We start from the raw sequence: 18,923 nt of genomic DNA, 5'->3' as shown, positions 1-18,923 counted from the left end.
GTGACGGCATTGAAGGATTTTAGTTGCTTGGGGACCATTTGAACTTGGGAGGGTGGCTGCTGGAAGGATTGCTGCAGCCTAGACTCTTGAGTTGGGGTGAGCAAGGCGTATTTGAACTCATTTTATTGAATATTACCTATTAGAGCATGTATAATTATTGTTTAAGCATGCTACAATTTCGAATTGATGAATTAGGACGCATGTTAGCGATTTTGTTTTTGGGGGAAAGTTTAGGATTAAGCGTTGATTAATGCCTATAATGATCATTTAAGCATGATGAGTTGATTTTCGATGCAACAGGGAAGCATGGTAGAGTTAGAGACGTTGTGGATAAGCGTAGGACCGCCTTTCGGGAATGCTTGGAGTACCCTTGATGTCGTGGGTGGTATGTGTAGTACGAAGAGGGCGTGCATGTTGGGAAGACGCCTCAACTAAAGGAAAATTTATGAGAAATGCGTTAAGGATGGATTGATCGAAGCATTGGGGTTTTGACGTTGGATGGAAACGGCAAGAAGTTGCGTAGTGGCCTATTAGAGGGCTTGTAGGTCGACACTACCCGTCGACACCCTCTTGAGGCGATGACATATGCCTCAATGATTTTGTTTTGTATTTATTTGGAATGTTAAGGTAACTAGTAGAAGTCTTACCTTTTGTTTATGTCTGCAGGTGCACCGGGCACGTCTCGTCGACCTTGAGTTCGAAGCTCGAGGAATTTTGAAGAGTTTTGTGAGCACGCCACAGGTATGGCGGCATTCCAGGCAAATCCCTGCCTGGGGCAAATGTGTGATTGTGTGCTCCTAGGATCACGGGATCCTAGGATTGTGATGTGAATTGATTGATTGTTTCGTGAATGAGTATATGTATGCTTGGGTATATAACATGAACTGTTATGAAAGGCTATTAGTAGTTTGTTTTGAATATGACCCATTTGCATGTGCATGCTAGAATTGATAACTGTTTAGAACAGATGAAGCGGGGTATCGAGTCGACTGTCTCCTCGACTGTCTCCTCGACCCCAATTGTGGATTAAATAGTATCATAGAATGATAACTGCATAGAACAGCTACGAGCCAATCGCAGATCGAGACTACTCTCTGTGGTTTGGCTAAGTTTTCAAAGATGTGATTGATGCGATAATTGACATGAATGTATATTTTGTTGCATATACATTGTCGTGGGCAATAATGCAAATGAATGGATTGGAGGGTAATTGTACCCATAGTGTATGACGGCTAGTTATGACTGTTAGTGTTATGAGTAGACCTCGTGTGGAGGCATTTGGAGGTGTGGGTGCACTCGTGAAGTGCACCAACCTCATGAGCTAGCCAGTCAACCTGTGAATACATTCTTCTAATGATAATAATGAATGATTAAGAGATGAGAGGCCAGTGGGATGTGGCTGTGTGTTTGGGAGACGGTCCCGTTCTCGCCACTGGTCTCGCCTGTCGGAGCGCAGGCGGTGCAAGGCCCCAGGGTACTGTTGTGTGTTGTGCTTGGAGCGTTGGGCTCCCGCCTTCCCAACCTGGGTGTCCTAGGGAAGGCTAAGTATCTCTCCTTGGACTTCACACATCCATGGATGAGTGCTCTACCGCTGCAGCGGATGAAATGGATCCATACTGTTATAGGCCACCACGGGGGTTGTCTCTCAGCTGTAGGCCGCCCATGGTGTGCACGTGCCTGTGTTGCACCCACAGGAACTGTTAATTCACTAAAGTTAATGAAAATGTAATGTACATGATAGTGATTTGCTTTAGTAATTGTTATATCTCAGATTTGAGCTCTTACCTAAGAGGGTTAGAGATTTATCTAGTTTGTTGTCATACTGCGAAAGTTAAGCCTTCAGTTGTTTTTCTTTTTCAGGTTTTGGCAGACCCAGGGCAGCAAGTTGATCAGATAGCTCTACTCACATCCTACTGGAGAGGTTTTGGGTCTATTGTAGTGTCAGTGCGTCTTGTTTTTGTTAGGCATCAATGTTGTGATTTGGAGCATTTTTGTCATATGTATTATTGAAAAATATGATGTGATTTTTAGATGAACCGAAATGATTATATAATGGAAAGTTTGTGCCATTGTTTTGACTTGCATAGCTCCTTTCCTTTTAAATCGTTGTGTCGTCACATTTCAATGTTTTATGTTTTAACAGTCACATTTCAATGTTTTATGTTTTAACAGGAAAAAAAAAGTTATTTGAGGGTCAAAGTGTTGGGGTGTGACAAAAAGAGAATACCTCTCAAATGCAACAGATGTTGAGTAACGAAATAGGAAGAGAAGTCAATAGCAAAGACGAGATTTCGATGTCAAGAGGCTCCCAAGACTTCACTGCTTTGATACCATGTTGTTTGGTGAGTTAGGAAGGAAGGAGGAGGGGAGATCTAGAGGAAGAGAGAGAGTAAAAATTCTATTCACGATAACCTAATCTCTTGTTAGAAGAGATTACGGTAGAGAAAACAAAATTACAAAAAACAGTCCAATACAAAAATAGAGATTATTAAAGAAGGCCTGGACTAACTATAATAAAAGAATAAGGACATTAATAACTTTTAGAAATTGCTAACCACCTAAACTTATCTTCCACCAGAATCAAAGCATCATCTCCAACATTTCCAGCTCACCCTCTAAAATTCCTCACCTAGACTTCAACATAGCCACCATAACCTAGAACACCCTTGCCATTATAGGCTGGCATTCTTATTCTTCCATGAGACTTCACGCCATACCTAAATCTCGGTTTCGCAAATCTGGTTTTCTATGACGTCCCTAAATTTCAAATCTTACTATTTTGAGACAACCATATTTATGTAAATTTCTACAGGCATAATTTTTCTCCTCCTACTTATCAAATACTTAAAAAGGAACATTAGCAAAAGGGTTACTTCATCTTCATTATCCTTCACCCAAGTACTAGTTAAAGTGATTCCATGATTACCATAATGTAAGGAGCAGCAACAAGTATCATTCTCCTGTATAAAGGATAATACAGAGCTACAGGAACCACTATATCAGAAATGATCTACTTGAGGACTCGACTTGCAGTCATAAACATTCAAAATTCTGCCCCTTAGATTGTATTTGAACAAAATAAGTGCTATATACATCATAAAGCATAGAAGGAAGGAAAGCCAAAAACTGTCTATAAATTATCTATTAAAAAGAAGAGGGAAGTTAATGAAGTTTCACAATTGTTGGAAGGTCAGCCTTTTTAAGAACCCAGTTGAGGACTAGTTGTAGACTAGCCCTCAAAGTGGCTAGAAGCTAGGAAGTAGCTGGCTGACACCTAGCACAAATAGGTGACTAGTCAGACCAACTAGTCCTTATTTTTATAAATCAGGGGCCAATCATATTTCAGAAATATGGATAAGCTTTTAACAGGTAAAACATGAGCAGTTCATCTTGGTAGTCAGCCGTGCTGAGATAATTTTACTTTCTGAATTCCTTAAGACTTGTTCTAGAGCATAGAATGTAAACCATGTTTAATTTGTTCATTGCCAAAAAAATGTTTAATGATCCATGACAAGCAATAGCAGAAGAGGAGAATTTAAAACAAGATCAATAACAATAGCAAGTATCCTAGAAGCTGGAAGGCTATGGCTAAAAGAAATTGCAGATGCCTAAGCTGGTTGATGTGAAAAAATCCTACCTGCAATATAGCAGGACTTTTTGCTTCCTCTGCGGCGGCAACAACCGCTTCAATCCCTTCAAGATTATACACGTTGAATGCTCCAATAGCATAATTACCCTTTTCAGCACACTTAACACAGGAATATTGTCAATAAAAAGAGAATGAAAAAAAAAGAAATTTCGAGCTGTTTGACTCTTACAAGAAGAATGTCTTTAGTAGAAAATGATCTCACTGAAGCCCAGCTTTTGACTAGATCTGCAAGCGCGTTATGATCTCCAACATTTCCTGGAAACAAAAGACACTTGGGTGCGTTATCGGAAAAGTGATTTACATTTTCCATTACATCTCTAGGCATGCATTATGAGATTGATGTGGAAGCCACCATAAGCATTGTTAACATGTTCATGTGAGAAATTTAGCAGATCATTTTTCCTTGGTCAGATAGGTTTCTCACTGCTCTTGTTGAGGGTTGAGAAAATTCTTCTAAATCCGATAAAATAGACTAGCCAAACAACTTTACATAAGGAATAAAAACAAAAAGAACCGCAAAGAGTTAGGACATCCCAAACAGTTAATTTAGGTTTCTCATGCTGGAGAATGGCACCACCAAGTTGAAAATAAACCACTTAAGGACGGCTTTATGTTGGAATTTTTTATTATCCAGTACATCTGGACCAGGCTTAAATCAAGCCTCCTTAACAAGGTTGGACTGGACCACCTTGTAAGTTGTAAATTGTAATTAAAGTGGTCCAAATCACATGTTTTATATTTCTAATTTTCAGAAAGCTCCCTTACTTGTTTGATATTTTCCATGTTTCCTATCTGTTTGGCAACAAGCATAGGGCCAGCACAAGCAGCAGCACTGAGGTAGTGATGGTACTTCCAAGCACTGAATATAGGCTCTTGGGATTCCTCTACCAAATTGATCAGAACTGCCTATTGTAGCAGATCCATCAACTCAAACAGGTCCGAGAACAAATATTTTAATCAATGCAGACCCATCTATGGTCATGATCTCTAGTTTCTAGAAACGATTAACTTTGGCATATGTTGGTTTGAACAATTCCAGGAGGAAGAGGTCCAACAACGGGCTATGACCATCATCATTCAAAACAAGAGGAATTTTTTCTTTTTTTTGGATATTCCCATAATACAACAGACGATAGCTGGCAGGAGAACATGAACTGGTAAGAACTGGGACCCAACATAAGAGGTGCACCAACGAGCTGGGTAACCATCTTAATGGACCCAGCCAATCGAGCACACTGCAGCTAACAGTCTAAATTTTAAGCACATTATGATGAGCACATCAAAATACAACTGAATTACCTGGGAAAACGATGTATGGCACATCAGGATGTCTACTTTCAGAACCTAACTGCCACACAGGAACACCAGCTAATGCTTGCCCAACAACTTTTGCATGACGGGCTCCTAAGGCCTTTGAAGCAATATCAGATGAAGTAATTCCACCCTATTACAAGGAAAAATTGGGGTAATGTTTATTAAATGACTTGCTGAAGTTGTAATACTGCAGGCTGCATAAAAACACAAAATTCAGATTCTACAACCACAGTCATCGGTTAGATAGACACATAAAAATAATCACCAGTTAAAACATGAAAGAGATCCTAATCACATAATTAAGTAGGCAGCACAAGCTAGTTACTGTTTCATCAATAGGACAGCTCTCTAAATGGTATTGTGAAAAGTAAGTTACAACAGCAGCAGAAATTCCTAAACACATGCTTGTTTATAAAGAATCTACCCTAAGGTTTTCAGGCAGAGGCTGTAGCCCATAGTTTATCTTCTTATCATATCACCTATAAAGGCAAGTCGGGCACAAGTCACTTGCAATTTTCCATGCATTGTTTGTGCTTTAATTGTGCTTTAAACTTGGCTGTATCCTCAACAATATTGAACATTAGCTGTATGTTTATTATCGCCAAATTTTTAGCTGTGGTTTTGAAGATTTCCCAAATAAACTTGTTTTCTAAGACAGAGTGAAGCAGGCCATTTGTGTGCATATTGTAAAATATAACCTATGGTAACAAACTCAAACTATGATGTTAATATTCAATTTGTTCTGTGTGCTGTCCCATCAAACATTCCACAGGCAACTGCAGGTCAACCTTGTTAATCTACAGCTGATGACAGTCGACCCTCATCCAACTCTCATGAAGTACAACGTTCCAAGATAACTAAAACATTCTAAATGCTCATGCAGAACCATTGTTCAAGGACCTTAAATAAACAATTGTTAGAACAGCTAGAGTATCAAATGCATTGTGCATACAGAAAACCCAAGAAATTGTACCAAAGGATGGTTAATTGTGCCCAAAAGAATATTTTATCAAGTTCAAACCTAAGTCTTGAATCATCTGAGTACTTTGGAATGTGTCCCTAAAAAAAGATATTACTTTTGAGACAAATTCATGAAGAATTTTCTCTCAATATTTTGGTAACAATGTAGTAGCATAGAAATTTTATAAATATTAAAACAAAGGGCAAGTTGAAGGCTTCAGATGCAAAATAGTGAGCCACAATATAGATTTCTGAAATTTCCACATGACCCTGTTGTTAATGTTTTTATTTCTTCAAATTTCTATCCAATTTAATAGAATAAAATGGGTTTACAAACCTAAAATGATGTATAAATATTCAATCCATAATAGTATAAGAACTGTAACTGTGACTATCCCTATAAATGTGCATGCACACCCACACATGTGAGCATACTTTCGTGAAAAATTGCATGCAGCACAAGGAGTGGAAAAAACTGCACAAAGCAGAAGAAAAAAAGACTTGCATCAAAATGAAGAAGACAAGAACAAGTAGTGAAAAGGAATGAGAATTTAGGTTGCTAGAGAAAAAAAAAAGCCTAGGCTAAGCACGCCCAGGGGAGCCTAGGCATCCTAAGAGATGTTCTAGGCATTTCCAAGTCCATCTAGTAATAGCTAGCCTAGGCAACCAGGTAAGCCTGGGCGTAGGCGAGCCTTTGAAAATACAGATAGACGCTTAGAAAAGTAACCAATATGGTCTATGCAATGATATTCTATATTCATCAACATCATGATGGGGAAATTATAAGAAATAAATATCCCTGAAAATTGAGAAGATGATTTCCATACCTTTGCAAGAATATAACGTGGACGGGTATTAATTTTCTGAACAATTTCAACTAATGCCAAACTGACCTTGAAATTAATCTCTAAGCACTCATCAGGAGCTGCAGGAAAAAAATCAAAATTGAACAACTGTCACAAACAGATAAACAATATAAAGCATAACAACAAAGAAATCCTATGTCACACGGACACGGCAAAATGGGCCACGTACCGGTGTCGACACTCCGACACCTGGATACCGACACTTGGACACGACAGGATACGTTTTGGATCGGGTCTGGGTCAGACCTGATCCGAACCACTTTACTAACCCGACATTCTTTGTTTTGTTTGAGACTTTCTTTCTTATAGTCTATGAGATTGGTGATGAACAATGTTTTGTTTGAGAATATGAGACTTTCTTTCTTATAACGTATGAGATTGTAAGAGTGAATTATTAATTTAATGTTTTTATTTTATTTTATTATCCTTTTTAATTTTTTAGAATATAAAATTCACCGTGTCCGCGTATCCTAAAATTTTGAAAATTGCCGTGTCTGCATACCCGTACCCGTACCCTTATCGTACCAGTACCCGTGTGACAGAAGAAATCATATATTGGAGCATGTATTGTCAAAACCAAACTTAGCCAATAAAGTTGCTCGTCACTCATCAGTTGACTGGCCCTAGGCCACTATTAGTGTAATGTTTTCGTCGTGTAGGTCGGGCTGGATCAGGTCCAGACCCGGACCCGAGCTCCATGCGTGAACAGGAGCCCGGCGCCGGCTCTCTCCCCCCTTCATTCCCTCGCTGGTTCGCACGACGCAGAGAAACAAGAGGTGGAAGGTGTGGCAGTGGCGATGGAGGTGAAGGGCGGTGCCAGCAGCGGCACTCAAGTGAGCCCTCTTGACCTCTCTTTGTCTGTTCCTTCTTCTTTCTTCTCCTCCTCCCTCTCTCGCTGTTTTTTGTCGCCCTCCCTCTGTCGAGTCCCTCTCTTCCTCCCACCCCGCCCTCTCGTCTCCTTCCTCGTACGCCTTCTCTCCTGCATTGTCTCCCCTCGCCACTCTCTCATCTCCCTGCTCGCATCTCTCTCTGCAGTCTCTCTTGCTCTCTCTGTCCGTCTTCCTCCCCCCCCCCTGTCTGCACTCTCTCTACCCACGGCCCGCTCTGCTCGAGCTTTCTCCCCGTCTCTCCTGTCTCCTCCACTCACTCTCCCCATTTCTTTCGTTCGTTTTCCCCCCTGACCCGAGTCTTCTCCCTCTCTCCCACACGGCCTCCCTCCTGCGCAACCCTCTCCCATCCCTCTGTTCGCTTCCTCTCTCCACCGCCAGTCTCACACACACTGTTTTTTTTCTCTCCCTCAACCGAGCACTCTCCCTCTCTGCACACTCTCTCTCCCGCCAGTTTTTCTTCGCTTTGAGTGTTTCCCACCTTCAGCCGCATCAGCTCCTCATTGCCGGATGCTTTCTTTTCGTGACAGACCCCTCTCTTGAACTCTTTTTCGCTCGTTCTCACTCTATTTGGTGATGTTTAATCGGATTACAGCTTGGAGACGCATCCTTCCCTTCATAACAGTGAATTGAAGGCATTGGTGGCGACAGACGTTGTATGATTTTAGCCGCTAGGGGATCAATCGAACATTTGGGGTGGCTGCCGGGGGCACTACAGCAGTTTGGACTTTAAGAGTGGGGTAAGCGAGGCCTAACCGAGCCTAAATTGTCTAATCTTTTCTGTTGGGGTATGTATAATTATTAATAGAGCATGCTAGACTTAAGATTTGATGATTTAAAATGCATGCTAGCAACTTTGCTTTTTGGAGAAGGTTTAAGACTATTTTGGAGGGACGAGGATCCACGTGTATGTCTATTTTTTTAGCATGATGGGTTGATTTTCGAAGCGATTAGGAAGCATGGTAGAGTTTTTGATATGGTAGAGAAGGTGTAGAACCGTTGTTGCGAACAAGTGGCGCATGCTATTGTCGATGTGCGTATTACGTTGTTGGTTGGGAAAGAGTATGTAAGTTGGGAAGCTTAATTGCGGGGTTGACGCTTCAACTAAGAAAGCAAGTGAAAAATGTATTAGTGACTGTTGAATCGAGAGCTCAAAGCTTAAATCGCTTGGTTACACAACCTCAAAGTACCTATTGGAGGCTTTATGGGCCAATACTACCCATGGGCACCCTCTTGAGGCGATGGTCTATGCCTCAGTGATTATATTTCACACTTGTATAGATTATAAAGCGGAGCAAGTAGAGAACTTATCACTTGCTTATGTTTGCTTGTTGGCGCATGACTGTTGGGATGCGACTTAACTTGCATCAGTAAGTATAATTAAGGTTTATATATAATAAAATTAAAAAACAGACCCTTAATGCATGCAACATATAGAACTCATACTCGCCAGCTTCATTCAAGATGAAAAAAGGAAAGCATTATGTCAAGCATTAGCACTTTTGCTCATCCACTAGTATTACTCGCATTGTTGGTTTCATTCATGATAAAATGAAAACATTTCTGACCACCTTCATTGTGGATTTAATCATTTGTTCTAGCAAATTCTACAATCTTATTATTTCCATGTGACCTTACTACTATTCTTCCATGGTTCGGTCAAATTTAAAAAGATTTGTGTTTCATATGCCCAATAAGAAAAAAATTGAGATAACTGTAATATAAAAATCAGCTGGATGATAGAGACTGGAACTAACAATTTCCTGTGACTAGTTGGCGACTGGTCATCAACAAAGTGTCCTTCTGGGTTTTGAGAAAAGCGTCCACCATTTCTGATGCCCGAGAAATCTCTTCATCTCTCTCTTTTGAAGACTTCGTGGCAATTTTATCAACAGATACCTATCATGAAATGAAAGGAAGAAAAACTCAGAGAAAAGCAACAAGCAAAATAACAACAGAAGTGGAGTCATATGTTCATAAATTAAACCACCTCTATGATATTCAGGAAATGTCCACATTGTAATTGAAGTGCTTCAACCTGTAAAAGAAATTTGCATTATAAAAAAACTTTCCCAACACATATTCAGAAATAAAGGTGAAACATGCTAACCTGCTTAGTGGTTTTTGGAACATATGATCCTATAACTATGAGTGCACCATTTCTACTACTGATGCCAAGAGCTTTTGGATTTATTAAAGCTTTTGGTTTCATTCCAATTCTGGCAGATACAAAGCTTGCAGCAGTTCGGCATAAGAAACGCTTTCCCTTCATTCCTGCCTGTTGTTTATTAAGCAGCAGAAGAATCATGAAGCAATCTACTGAAGAAAAAGTAATTTTCTTTGTCGTAAGGATTGCTGCCTTAAAATATAAGTGAAAGTCAAATAAAATGTCTTACTATCGCATTGTAATCACCTGGATCATCCCTGCAGCAAACACAGCTATATCTCTTTCACTAACTGCATTAACAATGCATGTTGATCCCTGCTAACAGCAGGATAAAAAATAAAAGTTAAAGAAGTTCCACAAAGTGATCTCATTAACAATTATAATGCATGCATTGAAAACAAAAAGAAGTAGCCACTGATATTGGAATATATGCTGCCATTTATGTCATATGCATGTGGGTGGAGGTTAGGTTTGCAAATAGAGCACATTTGGACTGGATTGTGTACCCAAATCCTTTTCCCCCCAACAAGAATCCAAATCCAATCCTTACTCCAATATCATCTGAGAGATCAACCCTGAGAAGAAGACGAAATGGGCATCAACTAGCACAACTCCACTTGTCCCAGATTGTGCCATAATAACCTGCATTTATAATTCTTGTTAGAATATATTGTATTGGGGAACCGGGTCCATATCTGGACCCGGTCCTATGGGGCACGGATACCGAGGCGGGCTCGGTACCCTAGGCGGCACTCTTTCTCTCCCTCCTATATATTCTTCACTTACATGTAATTGTAGTGTTAAGTGAATATTATTTTCTCTCTCCTAGGGTTGCGGTTTGCCCCTAGGTCAGAGCTTCCCCGTGGTTTTTCACCTCTTTATGAGGTTTTCCACGTATATTGTGTGTTCTTTCTCTGCTCTCTCCTTGTGGTTCGTGTTTCTACATGGTATCAGAGCCACCGCGTGTGAGATCGTTGGTGTGCAAGTAGTGTTTTTTCCGCCGTTCACGTGCCGCCTCCGTTGCCGTTTCCAGCACCGCCGCCGACACTGTTCCCAGCGCCGAACGCCGCCGCCGTCCGTCGTTCCCAGCGCCGTCGCCGGTGTTGTCCCCGTCTTTGCTGCCGTCGTTCACTGCGCCGTCCCCGCCGCCACTCCCAGCGCCGCCGTCGTTTTTCCGCCGTCCAGGTACGCCGCCGCCGTCGTTCCCAGCGCTGCCCTGCCGCCGTCGCCTGGGTTATCTCCGCTGCCCTCTTTGTCTGCGCCGCCGCCGGCTGTCTTGTTTCCGCCGCCGTGGGTTGTGCCCTCTCTGCTGCCGGTTGTGACCTTCGTTGGGGATTGCGATGGCTGACGCAGCAATGCCCAAGCTTGATGATGCCCTCGACACGGGCAGCAATACCAAGGGTGAGAACTTGCCTGTTCATGTCACCTCCATTCGGCTGAACAAGGATAACTATCTTTCGTGGTCTGCTGCCCTAGAAATCGGGATTACTAGTCGTGGTCGCCTGCACTATATCACTGGGGAGAAGCCTGCACCTTCTAAAACTGATTCGCAATGGCCGACCTGGGCGTTGGAAGATAGTCAGGTTAAAGTATGGATTATTAGTTCGGTTTCCGCAGATATTCAGCCTTTGATCTTGCGTAAATCGACGGCGTATGATATGTGGACTGTTCTTGCACGTATGTATGGTCGTAAGAAGCGTGTTTTACGTGCCTATGCCGCCCTGAAGACCAAATGGGAGGAACTTGATTATCATGTGAATGATGACTGAAAATGTGGTGTAGATCATGCCCTGTATTGGGAAAAAGAATGGATGGACCGCACCTTTATCTTCCTTGGAGGCCTGCGTGATGAGTTTGAAACCATTCGAAGCCAGATTCTTAACTGTGATGAGATTCCTGGAATCGAAGAGGTGTATGCCCGTATTGAGTCTGAGGAGCAACGGCGCCAGATTATGCATATTGACTCCCATCAGGGGAGTTCTCCAGCAGCCTTTGTGAGCCATACTTCAGGGACGGGGCAGCGTCCTACTCGACGATGCAGCCATTGCAACAAAGTGGGTCATTCTGTTGATTTTTGTTGGGATCTTCATCCTGAGAAGCGTCTTGTCCGAGGTCGTCCTCCTTCTCATCGCCGTGCTTCTTCTGTGCCAGAGCCTAGTCCGGGGTCGTCCAATGTTGGCAAATCCAAGCTCTCCTCATATCAACTCAGAGAGTTGCAAGCCTACATTAGTCGGTTGTCTACCCAGGATGATGCTTCTACTTCTGAGGGGGCTAAGTTAGCCCAGGCCCTGGTTGCTACTAGTGATCAAGGTAATTCTCCTCTCGGTGATTGGATTGTTGACAGTGGGGCTACTCATCATATGACAGGGGACCCTACGATGTTTCAAGAGTACAAGTTGACCTCTGGGCAACAGCGTGTGTCTATGGCTGATGGTTCTTCTATCTCTGTGGCTGGAAAAGGGAGTTTATCATTACTGAACAAATATTGTCTTCATAATGCCCTGCATGTTCCCAATATTCCCGTAAATTTGTTATCTGTCAGCAGTATTACCAAAGAGCTAAACTGTAATCTAATTTTCTCTGCTGATCGTTGTTTCCTGCAGGACTTGGGGACGGGGCAGAAGATTGGGATTGGTTCGGCTATTGATGGGCTCTACAGACTGCCCGTTCGAGTTGCTTCTGCTTTGATTTCAGCCACCAGTGGACAGTTGCCTGGCGTGGAGGCCAGATCCGTCATTATGCGTTGGCACGAAAGACTTGGTCATATTCCATTCAAGTTGCTTAGAAAGTTGTTTCCTAGGATGTTTCATTCCGTTTCTTTGGACACCTTCGCCTGTGAAGTGTGTTAGTTGTCTAAGCATGTTAGGGCCTCGTACCCTATTTCGTTCAATAAAGCCAACCGTCCTTTTGCTTTGGTTCACTCTGATGTTTGGGGTCCTTCGGGAGTACCCACTTGTCGTGGCTTTCACTATTTTATGACTCTTATTGATGACTACTCCCGGTGTACGTTCGTGTATCTGTTGAAAGAACGTAGTGAAGTTCCCGACATTGTCAAAAACTTTGTGGCATTTGTCGAAACTCAATTCCAGACCACTGTTCAGGCCTTCCGTACTGACAATGCCCGAGAGTATCTCCCTCAATCCCTTGATGACTTCTTGCGAAGCAAGGGTATTATTCATGAAACATCCTGCAGCTACACCCCTCCTCAGAATGGCGTGGCTGAAAGAAAAAACTGTCATTTGTTAAATGTTACCCGGGCAATTATGTTTCAACGTCATGTCCCTAAGAGGTACTGGGGGGACGCACTTCTCACTAGTGCTCACCTTATCAACCGTATGCCTACTCATGTGTTGGATGGTCATTCCCCTTATTCTGTGTTGTGGCCCACTCAGAATCCCTGGCCTTTAACCCCTCGAGTGTTTGGGTGTGTTTGTTTTGTCCATGATCATAGTCTCACTCTCAAGAAACTTGATCATCGGTCCATCAAAGTAGTCTTCTTGGGATATTCCTCCACCCAGAAGGGATACAGGTGTGTTGACCCTAGCACTTCCAGAGTATATGTCTCCAGGGATGTGACCTTTCATGAACATGAGGCATACTTTCCTGCGAATCCTCTTCAGGGGGAGTGTCTAGGTGACAGAAGGGAAGAGTATTCTTCGCATCAATTGATTCAGTTCATGGATTTCTTGGATTATACGGTGAGTTCTCCAAGTGTGGAAGACGTTGTCAGTGAGGACAGAGACAGTCAGATGGAGGGGGGCCCTGTGGAAGAACAGTCTCGAGATCACCTATTTGGTCAGGTTTACAGCAGGAAGAAGAAGGATGTGATGGAAGATGTTGATGTTACCAATCCCAATCTTCCCAATCTTGTGACCTCCCCGGATGATCCAAGTCCAATGAATGAAGAACTTCCCATAGCTCTGCGCAAGGGCACCAGGTCATGTACTTCTCATCCTATTCAGAGATTTGTTTCATATGCAAAACTCAGTAAAGACTACAAGTGCTTTGTTACCTCTCTATCTATGGCTGTTATTCCCAGGTCAGTGGAAGATGCAAGGAAGGATCCTAAATGGCTACAGGCCATGACAAAAGAGATGGACGCCCTGGAAAAGAACAATACATGGGAGGTTGTTGATATCCCCAAGGGAACTCACTTAGTTGGCTCCAAGTGGGTGTTTAATGTGAAGTACAAACCTGATGGCACTGTAGAACGCTATAAAGCTCGTCTTGTTGCTAAAGGGTTTAGCCAGAAATATGGGATTGACTATCTTGAGACGTTTGCTCCCGTGGCGAAACTGAAGACCGTAAGGGTCATCTTAGCTCTTGCAGTGCAAAAGAAGTGGAGCATGGACCAACTTGATGTTAAGAACGCCTTCTTGAATGGTCACCTTGAGGAAGAAGTCTATATGAGCATGCCGCCTGGGTATGCTCGGAACGGGAAGTGTTGCTATCTCAAGAAAGCTTTGTATGGTCTCAAGCAATCCCCTAGAGCTTGGTTTGAAAGACTAAGGGTTGTAATGAAGACTAATGGGTATAAACAGGGAAATGGTGATCACACCCTCTTCATCAAGCAGAGAAATGGTCTGGTGAGCCTTTTACTTGTATATGTTGATGATATGATTGTCACAGGTGACGACGAGGGGGAAAAAAGGAAGATGAAAGAAACGTTAGCTGCAGAATTCGATCTCAAAGATCTGGGTAAACTAAGGTATTTCTTGGGGATTGAGATCGCGCGGTCTGAGACTGGGCTTGTTATGAGCCAAAGAAAATACACTTTGGATCTTCTAAAAGAGACAGGTAAACTGGGATGCAGGCCCTTTCTTACCCCAATGGAGTCTGGCACAAGGATAAGTATCAAATCTGGGACTATCTTGGATGAGGAAGGAAAATGGAGGTATCAGCGTCTGGTTGGTAAACTTATTTATCTCACTCTTACTCGCCCAGATATTACGTATGCTGTGGGTGTGTTAAGTCAGTTTATGCATGCCCCTACTGATTGTCATTGGAAAAGTGCTGAAAGAGTATTGGGATACTTAAAGAATGACCCAGGGAAAGGACTACTCTACACTCGACAAGATCAACTAAGCATTGAAGGATACTCTGACGCCGACTGGGCAGGATGCACAGATACTAGGAGGTCTACCACAGGATACTGCATATTTCTTGGAGGTAACCTTGTGGTATGGAGAAGTAAACGTCAAGAAGTTTGTTCCAGGTCCAGTGCTGAGGCTGAATACAGGGCAGTTGCTATGGGGGTTACAGAGATGTTATGGCTCAAAATTCTTTTAGCAGATATTGGGGTTAAAATGGAAGAGAAGATGAGGATGTATTGTGACAACAAGTCTGCGATTAACTTGGCAAACAATCCGGTCATGCATGACAGGACCAAACATGTGGAGATCGATCGTCACTTCATACGGGAACGCATAGATTCAAAGGAGTTGATTCTGCCCTATATGAAGTCTGAAGATCAAGTTGCGGATGTCTTAACTAAGTCTTTATGTACATCTCAATTTGAGAAAAATGTTAGCAAGCTTGGCATGTTTGACATGTATGCCAAGCTTGAGGGGGAGTGTTAGAATATATTGTATTGGGGAACCGGGTCCATATCTGGACCCGGTCCTATGGAGCACGGATACCGAGGCGGGTATTATTTTCTCTCTCCTAGGGTTGCGGTTTGCCCCTAGGTCAGAGCTTCCCCGTGGTTTTTCACCTCTTTATGAGGTTTTCCACGTATATTGTGTGTTCTTTCTCTGCTCTCTCCTTGTGGTTCGTGTTTCTACAATTCTAATTTGATACAGTTTGGATATTGGTGTAATTGGGAATAGACCCAAATCCAATCTAGTTACAGATTACAACATGATGCCAGTGTAAAGAAGTCAGCAATCATAAGCTCCAAAAATTTGTAGATCAACAACAACAATGAGCTAAGGTTCAAACCAAACATCTTCAAAGGTTCAAAAGTGTTACTTCATATGTAAGTACACATATATACGTATGTATATCTGTTTCAGCATACATCATTGTATTTAAGTGCTTGTATGTATGTATATATTATGTACATAGGACTGTATTTTATTTTTTTATACTTCTTTTATTTTTCCACTTTTTATTATTTTTTTCTGTGTTTCCAGCTGTTGGAGAGTTCCAGCAGCTAGTTTTCTAGTTGTTGGAACTCAGTCCAACAGCTAGCTTAAACTAGTCGCTGGAAGCTGGAACTCAGTCCAACACTATGTTGTTAACGGCTCGCCTAGGTGTGGACTAAGCCTGATTCCACACCCATTGCCTAAGTCCACCACTTAGGCTACGAGGATATGCGTTGGCGCTTTGGCTGGCCTAGGCGCCAATACACCTAGTCCATGGAAAGTGAAAAGTCTGCTTCCCTTTAATTAAAGTTTCTTAATTGAGTATATATTATTATGTACTTTATTTTGTATTAATACGTAATGTATTGTTATATTGATTATGCTCATCTCGGCCTCCCTAGGTGCCAGGCGCTGCCTAGATGCTAGGCAGTGTCTGGTCGCCTTGACAACATAGGTACAACAGCTAGCTTTTGTGCCCCTTTTGTTTCTTCATCTCTGTAAATATTGTATCAGCCTAACGTTAAGGCCATGGCTTTTGAAGCCAGTTTTGTTTGACCACCTTATAGGAATAATATTCAGTTTTCACTTTTCATTGTGAATTGTTGTGCTCGATACACTTGAGCGTGAGAAAACCTTTTTGGTAACTGGGGTATAGTTAGTTTATAAAAAGAACCTAAACACCCTCAATGTGCACCAAGGCAGAAATCAAAGATGAAAAATGAATATGTATTATTCAGTAAGAAAACAAGGAAGAACAGTGTGCATGCAAGGGGGTTAATCCCCTTGTTCATACATCAAGGAAGGCTAGCCATTGGGCAAGCCCCAATTCTAGCCGTTTGGAGCAGCCACTGGCTAGCTTGGTCAAAGTCAAGTCTAACCTTGACTAAAATTAAGAATTCAATAACAAATACAGAAAATAAATTGAAATAAAAATGCATAATTCGCCCTATCTACATTGCATATACCTCTATGTATATATCCTCAATGTCATACATATTTGTATATGAGATATCAGATATAATGGTCACAAATAACGTTTCGAAGTTTTAAACGGCGAAGTTTTTCTCGGGTATAATATGGTGAGCTTGAAAAAAATGGAAAAAATACGGTAAATTTTTAAAAATTTTAAAAAACTAAAAATGGAGAAAAATAAAATAAGTGAGAAACTAATAACACAAACATCAAACAATAAGTAGATTTGCAACATATAAAAAATAGAAAAATGAAAAAAAAAACTGTTTGGCATTAAAAAAATGAAGAAAATGAAAAAAAATAAAAAAGTGAAAAAATGCGAAAAAACGCATCAAAAAAAGATTTTTTTTCGTTTTTAACGTTTAAAAAAATGCATTTTTTTAGTTTTAAATGGCAATTTAATTTATCATGTTTTTTTCTAAAAAGACGTGTTTTTTGTGACTATGATATACATAGGTAAATATATACATGCACTTAATAGTGCTATTTCTAGTTTGATAAGAAGAAGATAGATTGTGGAGAACGCAATGCTTAGGTAAAGAACATGCAGTTTGAAACTATTTGAATTAATATATATCCATCCAGCAAATTCTATATATATTAATGTCACAAATATCATGATATTCTTGAAAATATTGCAATATCAACAAATAAAAACGAAAATGAAAAAACAAGAAAAATCACGTTAGTTTGGAAAAAACTGTGAAAAACAAAAATTTTGGCTCTTTTTGGGCTATTGTTCCCCCTTTTCTCATTTTTCTCTTTTTCCATGTTGATATAATAGTATCACTACCGATTCAAGTTTAAAATTAAACTAAATCATTTATCATCATAAGACATTTTTTCACTTCATACTTCATCCAGTTTTGCAACTCCATCTCCACCATCTGATTCTCATCTAGTCTAGTGTGTAACCGTTTTATCATATATATATATATATATATATATATATATATATATATACAGAGAGAGAGAGAGAGAAAGAGAGAGAAACTGAACCGTGGCTTTGTTAAATATTTGTCAAATGGAAAGTTGATAAGAGTTGTTGATTGCACCCAATTGTATGGTCTTGGTGATGTTCTTTTTTAATTTTTAATTTTTTTTTTACTTGTTTCTCTCTCCTCGACCCCTCTCTCCCTTCCTCGACTGTCTCCCTCCCTCCCACCACCATACCCACTATGAATGGTGCCGGTGGCTGCCCCTGGTGGGTATACTCATTGGAGGGAGGAAGGCAGTCGTTTAGAGAGAGATGGGTGGAAATAAGCCTGGGCACCGGGCTGGGCCGCTGCCGGGTACCCGGTACCCAGCCCGACTCGGGCAGGGGCCCGGGCAGAAAAAAACGAGACCCGGGCCAGCCCAACTTGTTATCGGGCTGCCCCGGGTGGGCCTGATAAGCACAGATCGGGCCCGATAATGATTTTTTTAATTTTTATGATATTTTATTATAATTAATTATTTTTATGTACTATTTTATGTTGTTTAGAGAGGTAGAGAAGAAGGAGAAGAAGAAAACGTGAGGAGGAAAGAGAGTAAGGAGCAATCCACTTGTTACGGCTGCTCCCTTTCCTTTAAATAATAATGATTAGGGTTATGTTTAACCCTTTACATAAAGAGTCCAACAAAACTTTAAAATTCAGAAAACTACCTAATACTAAAATTGCAAAATACAGAAAACCTCAAATGCAAAACAGTAAGTTTTTTCAACACTCCCCCTCAAGCTGGAGCATAGATGTCTATCATGCTCAGCTTGTTACAACATTTCATGAAATCAGATATAGGAAGAGCTTTGGTAAATATATCTGCAGTTTGATCTTTTGAAGCAATATATTCAGTAGAAATAATTCCTACTTGAACCAAGTCTCTAATGTAATGACAATCAACTTCGATATGCTTGGTCCGTTCGTGGAAAACCGGATTATTTTCTATATAAGTGGCCGCTTTATTATCACATTGCATTTTTATAGGCAATTCTGTCTGTATCCCAAGACCTTCTAACATGGCTCTCACCCAAGTGATTTCAGT

At 41.2% G+C, this 18,923-nt stretch overlaps 1 protein-coding gene across 3 annotated transcripts in view; it reads right to left on the bottom strand.

Moving 5' to 3' along the window:
- Window positions 1-18,923, bottom strand: part of LOC116255467 (uncharacterized) — a 95,966-nt gene that overhangs the window by 27,022 nt on the left and 50,021 nt on the right. For all 3 annotated transcript variants that reach the window (XM_031631296.2, XM_050078405.1, XM_031631297.2), the window contains 8 exons: window positions 10,090-10,158; window positions 9,787-9,954; window positions 9,667-9,714; window positions 9,434-9,575; window positions 6,751-6,848; window positions 4,949-5,093; window positions 3,819-3,904; window positions 3,638-3,748 (listed from right to left, as the gene is read on the bottom strand). In XM_031631296.2, coding sequence (XP_031487156.1) covers window positions 3,638-3,748; window positions 3,819-3,904; window positions 4,949-5,093; window positions 6,751-6,848; window positions 9,434-9,575; window positions 9,667-9,714; window positions 9,787-9,954; window positions 10,090-10,158 — 867 coding nt within the window. The remainder of the gene's footprint in view (window positions 1-3,637; window positions 3,749-3,818; window positions 3,905-4,948; window positions 5,094-6,750; window positions 6,849-9,433; window positions 9,576-9,666; window positions 9,715-9,786; window positions 9,955-10,089; window positions 10,159-18,923) is intronic.

This window comes from Nymphaea colorata, chromosome 6, assembly GCF_008831285.2.
Source record: "Nymphaea colorata isolate Beijing-Zhang1983 chromosome 6, ASM883128v2, whole genome shotgun sequence".
Lineage (NCBI taxonomy): Eukaryota > Viridiplantae > Streptophyta > Magnoliopsida > Nymphaeales > Nymphaeaceae > Nymphaea > Nymphaea colorata.
This window is presented reverse-complemented; position numbering and strand designations above follow the sequence as displayed.